This window comes from Apteryx rowi, unplaced genomic scaffold (assembly GCF_003343035.1).
Source record: "Apteryx rowi isolate R43461 unplaced genomic scaffold, aptRow1 scaffold_135, whole genome shotgun sequence".
Classification (NCBI taxonomy): Eukaryota; Metazoa; Chordata; class Aves; order Apterygiformes; family Apterygidae; genus Apteryx; species Apteryx rowi.
The window spans coordinates 1,237,598-1,250,227 of NW_020447586.1; the positions used below are offsets into that span (position 1 = coordinate 1,237,598).

The 12,630-nt window shown below is 39.5% G+C and overlaps 1 protein-coding gene across 3 annotated transcripts in view; it reads right to left on the reverse strand.

The window, feature by feature from the left end:
- The window catches only part of SLC12A2 (solute carrier family 12 member 2), a 66,626-nt gene extending 54,027 nt beyond the window's left edge, over positions 1 to 12,599 (reverse strand). For 2 of the 3 annotated variants that reach the window (XM_026056967.1, XM_026056966.1), the window contains exon 1: positions 11,807 to 12,598. In XM_026056967.1, the coding sequence (XP_025912752.1) occupies positions 11,807 to 12,421 (615 nt within the window). In that variant the 5' untranslated portion in view covers positions 12,422 to 12,598. Of the gene's footprint in view, positions 1 to 11,806 lie in introns of all 3 variants that reach the window. The other variant, XM_026056968.1, reaches the window with a different exon arrangement.
- Positions 12,600 to 12,630: the final 31 nt, after the last annotated feature.

Consider the following 12,630-nt stretch of genomic DNA (forward strand, 5'->3'; position numbering starts at 1 on the left):
GAATACTATTTAAATTGGAGATTGCTGGAAGAATCAATCATTATATGTTTGCCTTGTTACTTATACTCTTTCCTGAGCAGCCAGCATTGGAGATATGATATTGTGCTAGACAGACTTTTGGGTTGACTTAATACAACCATTCTCATGTTGCCAGAAAGTTTTAAATTTATGTCCATCAAAGCTAGAAATTTGAATTATAAAGCAAAAGAGTTGGATTTTAAGAAGGGTTTTGAAAGCATTAGAAGGACTCACATGATATAGAAGGTGCTGATCTACTTCTGAATTTCATGGATACAATAATGTAAAAGGAGAGTTTTGCTGGTTACAAAGTTGAGAAGATACTCAAAAGCTGGTGATACTTGCTCAGATACAAAGATTGCAGTGTCTTAAAATGGAAGTATTAACATATGACTAAAATTCTCTAGTCTGAGCGCCACTTGCATGTTACAGAAGATTTTTTTGTAGGACATGTCTGCTAGAAGTCTCATCCTGCCATCCTCCCACGTTAAAAAGAAAGAAAGAAAGAAAGAAATTAAACTAGTGAGCCCAACCATAGATTCATTCTTCGTTATAGCCCTCATTCTGACGAAAGAAGAGTGAGGAAAGAACAGATCCTAAAACCAGAAGTAGGTTATCACTTTTTACCTTTTAATTACATCTCTAATTACATCTTATCTACAGATATAACACAATCTGGCAAGTACATTTAATACTTCAAGCAGGGTAATACCCAACTGAACACAGTTTTATCTTTCACTTAAAGATTGTTACTTATAAAGAGAACGGCTTCCATAGACACATAAAGCAGCTTACAAATTCCTGATAATTCTTTGGTTAAAAATAAAGTTGCCAAGTTCAAGAAACAGATTTAGATATTCCACAGTAGGTTTTTCAGGAGTTAGACTGAAAGCTTGAGTGATCAGTATTGCTACCAGTGAAAAAACACCAGTCAGGTAGCAAGTACCGAAGAAAAATGGCAGAAAGGACATGTCAAGATATCTGTAACCAAACCCCTCTTTAGCATTTTCATTTAAAAAAGAAAGAAAAAAAAGGGGGAAGAAAAACCCTACACACTTTCAAGGAATTTTGGGAACAGAAATCCTACCAGCCAGTCATTCAAAAACCATTTATACTAAATAATACATTCATAATCAGTAGAGCTCGGTATCAGACTATTCTTTCAAAGGAAGTATTCTTTTACAGAATACCAATCAATACAAATAATGCAGATCAATGACTGAGCGTTAGCTCTCAAACGCCAAAAATAAATACAAACATTTGGCCATGTATAGTGTTAGATCACAGCTATCAACTGCAGATCAAAAAAATTCAGCAGTCAATGCCTTGCTTATCATGTACTTCATTGATTAGTTTTAAGCCAGGAACGAGTTATAGCAAACTTGCTCCTCGAATTTATAATTCGCATCATCTCTCCACTGCAGTGTGTTTCTCCTTGTTTTAAGCGCAGATGAAATGCTGCTACTATGCACTCTGGTTCCAATACCTTTACATTCATAACCTAAAAAGTCTACTAATCTATTCAATGGCACCCAGAAGTTACCTACAGCAACAGGAAATACATTACCCAGATAAAACATGATCTTTTCTCAAAACTTGGATTCCTTGAATCAAACATGAACAGCTTGAAAAAGGTTTTCTTTGACTGAAACTAGTAACCAATGGTTTGTGTTTACAGCCAAGGGAGCAAAACTTAAGTGTTCTGGCTGTACTACCTTCTCTACAATTACATATTTAAAATATGGCAGCAAATGTCTTTGGCTTCCACTTCCAGAGATTTTAGAAGAGACTAAAACAAGCACAGAACACTAGTATTATCTTAAGCCAAGTACTCTGATTACAGTGGAACAGTTTTAAAGACAGAAGAAAAATTTAAAATTACAATTAACATGTCAACTGAAGAACTAGTCAACTACAAGTGTCTGCCATCAGCTCATATTTCAGTGTCTTGCACTCAATGCTGTTTTTGACAGAGAAACATTAAGCAGTATTTCTATAGATGTATATTACATACTATTCAGTTTTAAAATCCATTTTTACTTTAATTCTTTTAGGATAGAGAATTATCTGTTCTTCCTCCCAACTCTTAGCAGCAGAATTAAGTATTAGCCAGGCTAGCAAGATTTTATCAAGAAACTTACTCAGGCAGCTGATTTCAGCTTAACAGTATACCACTCTCATCGCACAATGGGGTACTTATAAAGGACAGATAGGAGCCTTCTTCATTAATGTCACCACCACTTAGGTCTTACATGCATGCAATTTTATTGAGTGATCTCTAAGTATAGCTTACTAGCCACACCAAAGCAATGGATTTTTCACTCTGGTGTACATTTGGTTGAAGAAAAAGGACTGGAAGCAACTTGCAAGTGAAGCAACAAGAAGAAATGCCCATACGTAAGAGCACTTTAATTGGTGGAAATAAAGAGAATCTTGTCTTTGGTTGAACTTGATGAACTTGATCTGACCACCTCAAAAGACAGACATGCAGGGAAAAAGAAAAAAAGGAGCTGAGGGAGACAGAAATGTCCCCTCCCCCCCACAAGTTACACAATTTAATCAAAGTTTATGATAAACCCTCCCTGCCTCTTTTTCTTTTGTATTTCCCCAGATATTTTAGGAAAAATTCCTTCCGAGGGAAAAATTCAGGGCAGCAGATGGCAGTCATAGCAATATTTCACAATCATTAAGTCACCTCACATTAAGTAATCCAGGCATTTGAACACTGCACAGTATTCCAAGTTTGATCATATCCCTTTCTTTACTTTCTTCCTCTAATGCACCATTATGAATTTTGCTTTTTTAGCTCTTCATAAGCAAAAAAAAATAGCAACGCTTACCTAAGCATCTGATCAAAATAAAGTCTCTCTCAAGGCAGATTGCTTGCTAACTCATCTAGAAACAGAGACAGTGTCAATGCTATTTCATCTAATTGTTATAACAATGGTACAGGAAGTTCAGATTCAAATCTTCAAATTTCTTTAAAACAAGTCAAGGATTAGAAGCTTTGTGATCTGGGCTTCAATAAACAGAGAAAGACTAGCTATATTTAGGGAGGGAAAATTGCAGGGGACAGCATTCAAATCTAGATAGCAAGATTTGAAAACTTGCACCCAGCATACAATGACCAGGTTTGAACCCTTTCAAACACAGGGTGCTGCAGGTACACAAGAGTCTGGTCTCCTGTCTGCAGTTTAAATAGTGTTTCCCCCCACACACACACCAAAAACATTACCTAGAAAATAAGAGCATTTTGCAACAAGATTAAAAAAAACTCTTTACATCCTCACATATCAATTCACATGCCCCTCCTTAGGTATAGGAGGATAATGAATACTCTGGGCAAGTTGATCATGTGAAAATGAAAGCCAAAAGGGAATTCAGCATTCAGCAGCTGTTCTATGTGGCTGCTCTATCACAGATTCACAGTGTTCATGTTCCTCACTCCTAGAAATATTCTAGGAAAAGTCAGGCCTTTCTGATAAGAAATAATCAACATAATCTGCCACCATCAAAAAATAATTTTAAAAAAATTTCTTCCTTTGCCAGGAAATATCTGGAAAAGCCTCCACTTATCCTAGCTATCAGGAAATGGCATCATTAACATCTAGTCACAAAAAAGGAGGCACAGCTTACCATACAAACTGCAAGTGTGACCAATCTGTCCAACATAAGGAAGAAATACACATACGGTACTGCACACCTTGAGAACGCACCCTAGCCAGGAACGGCATATGCATTAATATTTAGAAAACTCACATCCCAGTTCTGGTTCTGACAGAACACTATGTTTAATAAATGTTCCTGCTTTTGTATATATATGCAGTAGGCCCTTTCCAATTTAAGTCAAATCTTACCCTGCAGATGTTACAGATCTTTACAGTGGAGAATTAGGACCGTCTGGTGAGGAACATGAGCTCAAAGCTTTAACTCATTCCCTGCCCTCCCCAGAAACAAACTACTAGTTCAATTAGTACACCAAAAAATTTGATTCTTTCCACAAGAATCATTGTACTGTGAAAGATAACCAAAGTAATTATTCATCACTGCATATTGGTCGTCATATTCCTTTGGATATCCATTGAGATGAAAAGAGAAACCACACTTCTCTGAACAACAGATCCAGTTCTAAACACAGGTAGGTTTCACTTGAATATCTGAACAACATGAAGCTAATACATCTCTAACAGCTAGAGAGCTTTTAAGTGTTTCATCAATTTTCTTGTTCTCCAGAACGAAGCAGATGCAGCATTTAATTGCTTAAGAGTTGAATCAAATTCTATTAGCAAGACACCTGCATAGCAGTTTTGCATATTTAAGTATGGGTCAAGAAATATGATGTTCTGTAAACAGAGCTAAAAGAATTCCTCTTTGTCTTGCTGAAAAACTTGCTTTCAATACAGAAAATTTCCAAGTCTTCTAAACCACCTCAAAAAAATAGGTTAATGTGAAGAGTTCTTGCAACAAACAATTTTCATTTGTTTCTGCAAAACAGAATATTATGTGTTTCCCACTCAGGAGTTGGGGGTGGAGGGTAATCATACCACAGTACAGCATGAGTAACCTTATCAACATTTCATTTTCTAATTAGAATTCAATTTCTAAATGTAATGAGTTTGTGAAAAACATTTAAACCATAGTCTTATAATAGATAAGCAGCCTACAGAAGTAATTCCAAAAAAAACCAACAGGCCAATAAATCAATTAAGCATTGGCTGAACTTTTGCCAAGTTATACCATGAAGTGGTAGATACAGCTAAAGGCACAGTACCCTGAGCTAGTACCAGGCTRGTAGATTTACACAGCCTAGCACTTACTTGTACTGGTGCAACATTACATTCAAGCCAAAGTTGCCAAACTGCTTCCAGCTCAAAAGTACCCTACTAGGAATAGTCTTAAGGGTTTCTGCACCATGCAAATCTTTAAAATAAGAGTAAGTTGAAACACTAACCTGGCACTGCATTCTCTCCACAGCTGCAACAGATGTTGCTATTTTCTTTGAATTCAGAAACCTGAATAATATGATACAGTAAGTTTTCAGAAGAAAAGTTAACTCGGGAAATGAAGATGCAAGAGACAAGCTTCCTTACTAAAAGGCTTCAGACTGAGATTGGATAAGAATTATTTTGTTACTTGTCAGAATCCTAAGTCAGCTAAATTCATCAGCCACAGATAATACATTTTACTTAGTAAGTTTATGAAGCTTAATCAGCATGTTGAAGTGGAGAAATAAATAAAAGGTGTTCCATGTGCTCAAGCTGCAAGAACTGGACAACTCCCAAAGTACTGAAAGAAAAGTATAACAATTTTAAGTCTGGTAGTAAGTTGTTTTTTTAATAGTCAACAAATGAGCATATTGTAATTGCTAATATCTATATAAAAAAGAAAGGAGAAAAGGTTGATTTGTGTTTGCCCATGTTACTTGAATATTGTATGAGGTTTAAGAAAAAGTTCTGAAGGATGTGGAGGAAGATAGTATACCAGTTCAAATTACTCCAGAATATTAATCTTGCCAATCTCCTTCTCTGCAAGAATTTTTATTTTTTTCCAGGAAAGGAAATCAGAGGAGGTCTAATCAAATACACTACCAAGAGGGAAAAAGTTAATCTGAAGATGAAGATTAACATTCATTCCGCAGCCCCTTCCTCTTTAACCAGTTCCGAAATAGCTTACGCTGAAAGAAAAATCTGTCAAACCTGAGAAATTATTGCTTTCCTTTCAGGTTCTGGTCTTGAACTAGTCTTATTGATAGTGACAGCATATCAGCTAAGATCAGTTTATTAAGGCCAGGCTCCTCCAAAAGGGCACTCCCACCTTCCCTAGTTGTACTCTTCTCTGCCTGCAAATTACCAGGCCTTCTCTTCTGCTGACATTAGTGCTTATGGGGCACAGCGAATAGGATCAGAAAACTGACCCAGGTTATCCAGTGGGAGCTTTCTGCAAGTTTGGTTATTTTGTTTGCTTTCTGTAAGCCAGACTAGTTCCCATATCCAAATCAAAGCTGTGTAAATACAAATGTTAGCCCAAGAGAGAGCACAAGAGTTTACCCTTTTCAGCAGCAGCCCACCCTCAGGTTGTACAACTATAACTTGTTAACATCATTCAGTTATCTCCAGCTTCTCTGCAATAAAACAAAAAGAAAGTAGCATGAACAGTATTAGTGGTTTGCTGAAGATGGTTCAAGGATTCTGTTGTTCCACAGGCATTTTGGACTAAGGACTATGATCACAAAGAGCAGATTAGGAGATTCATTATGCAGTTTAAAATTACAAAATGCACATGGTCCTTAAAAAACACAAACCCTGGAGGACTAATATAAATCACTGCTGAGACAGAGCAGTATATTAACTATCACCATCATCAACAAAAAAAAAAGAAAAAGGGAGAAAGAAAGAAAAAAAGGCAAGTGTGATATCAGGACAAGTAAAGTGAGGATTTTCTAATCAGAGATAAAAAATAGCATTAAAATGCCATTTCATGTGATGCTAGTAAAACTTCTTCTGGGTACAGGTGCATGGAGCTCAATGTTTTTAAGAATGATGAACAAGAACAGTTAAAAATTACAGGCTTCTAGGAAGTCCAGAAAACAAGACTAAAAAGACCTTGCCTTGTTTTATTTTTAGTAAGATGAAGTTCAGAAAGAAAATTCAAATATTCTTTAAAAATATAAAGAACAACTAGAAAGGAAAGAAGCTGTTTGAATTAAATTATGTTGACTTAAGAACTAAGAAGCCTACCGCCCATGAGTAAGATTCAACAAGGTATTAAAAGACCTCGATCTGCTAGAGGTCCTCAGTCTTCATTTAATAGGGGGAAAGGGGAGGGACTAGTTTTTAAAAACATAGACTTTATATGATATGGTCAGCTAACCTGATAGCCTAGAAGCAATCTAGAATCATCTTCTAGTCTTATGATCCTAGTAAGGGCAATTTCTAAAGTTTCTTCTGTGCATCTTTAGCTGACCTCTGCTCTCTTTACAGATATTGTTAGAAACAAACAAAGAATTAGGAAAAGGTTAGATGTGCAGCAGTCACTTACCATTTTCAAGAGCGTAAACATTCTTTGTTAACAAGCAGTGCTAAATGCAACCTTTACATTAAGCTTTAGTTAACATTTTAACAGTCACCATATAAGATCACAATGCTCTTTCAAGAAAGTACAAATCAAAGCCAGAAAGATAGTTGAAAAAACTATAATTATCTAACCCGAGTCAAAGTCAATCCATCCTGCCTCAAAACTATCAGTAGCGTTGCCTTTTTTCTTACTTCTGTCTCCAAGATCAGAGGACAGATGCATGGATTTCTGTGTGGGAGGAAACAGAGTGCACAACTGCATTTTTAAATGTCGTTTGTTTTGGGGGGATGCGGGAAAGGAAAGCGAAGATCTTTCTCAGAGATCAGTGCCTTCTAGTCTGTCAAGGGAACCAACTAGTATATTCATTAAGCATTTATCAAACAACAGAACAAAACTACCAGTAGAGGGCTTGGTTCACATACCATCTACTTACTGCAGCTGTAAGTGACTGAACAAAAGACATGTTAAGTCAAAATCCTTCACATACTGCAAAGTTTCTTCTTCTCCAAAAAATAACCATGCCAATTAAGGCAATGCTAGACTAAAAATATTATATACTAACTCATGGTAGTGCGTAACTAGAACACCACCCAATTCTGAATGTTTACAGGCATTCACCTTCTAGAGAGCAGAACCATAAGGTCTGTAACATTAGGGTGATTTTTCCATTTAGGAAGATACAAAGGTAGATTTCAAAGTAAAGATGAAACTCCTTTTACATACTATAGTTTTACTTACAGATTTAGCTGACCTAGGCAGAACAGCTATTCCTAAACTGCAAGATGATTAAAAAAATAATAATTAAAAAAAAAAAAAGCGCTAGGCTATTAATCTTCCTGATGTCTGAAGGCAGTTCCCCCCACCACAGGAGAGGACACTGCTGCAACTGCAACAAAATCCTACAACACACAATATGTGGTTGCCGTGCAACTTCTTTGCCAATAATCATTATTCTCAACTCTAAATCTCTGGAGACTGATGCTGCTGCAAAGCAGCATTGTATCTATGAGATTAGGGACTGTAACAGCATCACCAAATTCCCTCTACCATCCCTCTAAAGAGAATGAGGATTAATTCATACTAATTGGATAAGCAACAGACTGATCACATTGGCTATCTACAACCAGTGGTAACCAAAGACAAGCCCCCTTGCTTGAAATGGACCATGGTAGATCAAGTCCAGTAGTACACAACTCATCCAGATTAGAGCATCAGAGCAGCCACCAGGTGCATTTCCACAACCAGCTTCAAGAGCAATTCCTTAACTTTTGTGCTATAAAAGTTACTGTTGTAATGACTAAATAACACTTGAGGTGATTAAACACCTATCCTACCATGACAGTAAGACAAACTCTTGTCATAAGGTACCCCTTGAGTACGTATATGTGCATCTTCCTCAAACAGTGCTTTTCTGTAAGAACAAAACCAGAAAAATAGTTAAACATATGAATCTTGTAAACAAAATTAAGAAGAACATTTTTCTGCCCTTTAATTGGCACTAGCATCAATATTACTGGAAGAAGTCCCAAGATATATTTACCTTTCAAAAGGAAAAAAGAATAGTGCAAACTTTAACTGTAAGATAAAATGGCTAAATTCAGAGCAGTGAACCACATTATTAGCAAACAGAGTTTTGGATCAATCTTGACACAAAATAACTGCCAACTTTGATGCACCAGGTCAAGAAGCTAACCAAATCGAAAACAATTGTTATCTCCTACAGCAAATGAAGCATTTGGTAGGCATAATAGTAATCTTCATTTAGTGCCAGTTTTATTCAATGGTACTAGGCCATATCAGCTGCTCTACTAAGTTGTTGACACACATACTGTGAAAGTTAAGTTACTGCAAAAAATCACAGCTAAAGAAAGGAGTTTAATTTTTCAAGTTTGTAAAAGTCAGGAAAATATCTTATCCTTAGTGTAAGGTATTATTCAACACTAGAGACCATGACCAGTAATTAGCAGGAACTGAAGTCACTTTGGGAATGGAGACAAGAGATCCCCTGAAAGTCTGGCTAAAAAACAAACAAAAAGGCACAATGGAGTTTTGTGAGCATCTTTTCTGTCAAAAAGAAAAAGGTATGGCACCTTCCCGATTTAAGCGTTGGTAACTCTCTCTGGACAGAAAGCAAATGTACAATCACAGATGTGGTATGTTTTTCCCATTTCTGGAGTATAAAATACAAGTATTCAATGCTATTATTATGCACGACACACCCTTATGCAGGTGGGTGTTTGCAACATTATCTCACACAAACTACTGTAATTCTGAAGTGGAAGAAGTGCTTCCCTTCTTCAAGTTAAGTCTCATTGCTTCCTACCATGTTAATTGCTTTGAAAGTGAAACCTCTTAAAACAGAATGGCCAAGTTACTCACTACGCAGAATGCCAACTTAACTTTTGAAGTTTATGCACGTGACAGTGTTTAGAATGAATAGTGAAGTATAATATCCAGCATAACAAAAAAAAAAAAATCACAGGCTGCGTTCCCCCCTCCCTTTTCTTTTTTCGAAACAACACTTAAAAAAAAAAAGTTTCTTCATGTAGATACCTATCTACACCACAGAACAAATACATGACATTTTAGAAAACAGTAATTTGACTTAAATAGTGCTTATAATGCAACTGCTCTAAGAGTGATCCAGGAATCAGGTCCACCCACAGCTCCAATATACCATAACCTACCAAGAAAATTCCTTGCTATGCTTTCTAATAAAATATGAAGAAACCATGCTTTTTAGACTATGTTAAATTCTGTGCTGAAATGTCTCAATAGTGTCATAAAGCACTTCCTTGACTGCTACACTATAAACACATTCAAATCTTGGCTGCCAAGGTTAAAAATTCAGGTAATGTTCTGCTTACAGGAAAGAATATCTAAGAACTTGCACCCTTCTCCTCCCTCTCATCCTAGTGTGGACCAGAAGTCAGAAATTTGGAAAAAACTCAGCCTGTTTTCATCTATGTTGCATGGCTTTATATACAGCCTATCTAACTATGCACAAAACAGTAACTGGTCACTCCCACTGAATACTAACTTATAATCAGACTAAAGAAGAAAGTCAGTTAACTCYGTTAGGAGAGGACCCAAAAAGCAACAGTAATTTATTGTTACAGTTAGTAATGATTTTGATATCTACTTTTAGATGTGCTGTAGAGATACTTCCTCACAACGTCAAAAATGACTTATGTCTAAACATATGAAGAGTCATGGTTTCAAGAAACATACTTAAGGGATGAAAAAAAAAAAAATCACAAGTCAGTTCAGTTGCACTGAACTGCCTTATAGATAGTTGGGGGTGTGGGGAAAAACACAGGGCCGGGAGGGAAACATATTCGGGACAGCTTCATTCAAACCAATAAGTTTATCCCATTGACTTTAAAGGGCAGGAATTTCACCCTTAAAAACATGTAGATTAAGTACATCTTTCTTCTTGCCTCTTTCCAATAGTATGTGGGCTACTACATAATCTTAGGAACTATGTAACTACAGCATAAATTATATATAAAGAAGGAATCTTATCAGTGACACATATTACATAAGCTAATGTCAAACACAGCAAGATATTAAAAGAAACAGGAGAACCTTAAAAGAACATAGGTGGAATTCCATAAGAAAACACATAAGGAGTGAAAGATAAGATGAAAAGAGTTCTGGAAGAAGAATATTCTTCACTTCATTCAGATGTAACCCACATGTTCCCTTTTTTCACTAAACCAGCAGAAAACCCACTAAAATATGTGCTTACTAGAGCACAGCCAAATACCAAGAGGCAATATTCAAACTGCACGAAAACAGCATTGTGATAGTCTAATGTGGCTTCCCTTTTAATAGGATCTAAGAATTACATCAAATTAATTTCAGGTTCAGCAAAAGCTTGTCTTTTAATAAAGATAATGCAAATAAACTTTCATTGTACCTCATCTCTAATAGCATCCTGACTACTCCAAAAAAGAAAAAACTTGACATGCACAGCTTGAAAAATTTTGAAGCCTTCATCACAAAGCCCTCACAGGCAGGGCTGTTTAACACGACTGAAGAGATTGCTTAACACGAAGGAGCCTCAACTCTATCTATGCAGCCTTCAGCATCATGCAAGAAGACCGTTTGTTTCAGCATTATACGTGCAGAGGGAGAGGGGAGATGGCATGCCTTTTCAGCTGGTTAGGAGATAAGCATCTCGTCACCACTAAAAGCTAGTGCATCCTTCTATTTTTTTTTTAGTATCTCTTCCAAACATTTTCATTCCCCTCCCCAACCTAATACTCCTTGCAGACCTGGAGCTTCCTATTTGCTGAAGGCAATACAGACTAGAAATGAAAAACTGCTTGATCTACTCCACAGGAGACCCTCCCTCAGTTCTGGAGAAAACATCTGCCCTGCAGGCAGATAGCTGTAACTCTCTCTTATGCTGGTGGTCTAGCTCTGAGAAATATAGGGGAGAAAACACCCACTGCACCAACTGAAAGAGAACAAAAAGATACAAGTGACTCCATTCAACTGCACTGCTCGTATCGTTTGGAGCAGGGCGGGCTTTCGCCTCCTACAGAAACCTACCTACATTCCAGCCCAACGCACAAGCCGCCAGAGTGAAAACAAACCCTGAGGAGTAAATATGCCGCCGAGATGTCACCGCAGCGGCCGGGGGCGGCCCCGGCGGGCGGCAAGGGTGCGCCGGCCCGGGGGCAGCCGCCGCTCCTCGGCCGCTCACCTTGTCCAGCTCATCGTGCAGCTCGGCCAGGCTAGGCCGGATGAGCTTCTCGCCCAGGTCGGCGGCCGTGTGGCGGTAGTGGTCTATGCGGGGCACAGCGTCCATGGTGTTGTGGCCGAAGGTGCGCAGGTAGTAGGTGTTGGTGTGGGTATCGTAGTAGTAGTGGTGGTGCCCGCCGGAGTGAAGGCTGCCCTCGCTGAGCACCGTGTCGCCGCCGTTTTGGAAGCTGACATTGCCGCCCTCCGAGCTGCCGCCGCCGGGCTCGCCGGGGCTCTCGTCGCCGGCCGACGGGTCCACGAAGTTCACCCGAAACCGGCCCTTGGCTTCCTCGCTGCCCTTTCCGGCCACGCCGCCTTCCCCGGCCGCCTTCAGGGGCGCCTCCGGCGGGCGGCCGAAGCCCTCGGCGACCAGGTCCACCTGGAAGCGGCTCTGGCTCGGCGTGGGACCCAGCGGTCTGCCCAACGCATCGCCCACTGCTGCCGCTAGCCCCGCGCCGCCCGCCGCGGCATCCCTGTCCTCCGAGCGCGGCTCCTCATCAACGGCCCCCGGCACGGCGACCGCCTTCGGCTCCGCGGAGCCGGACAACGGCGTCAGCAGCTGCTGCTTCCCCTCCATGTCTCCTCCTCAGGCGGCCGCGCACAACCCGCGGCGACCCCAGCTGCTCTGAACCCCCCCTCGCGGCGGCGGCGGCTCCACAGCTTTAAGCCGCCAACCAGCGCCCGGGGCTGCACCGCACCGGAGACAACGCAAGGCGCCGCGCGCGCCCCGCCCCGCCGCAGCGCCAGGTGATGATGCTGCCGGTGCCGCCGCCGGCGCTCCTCCGC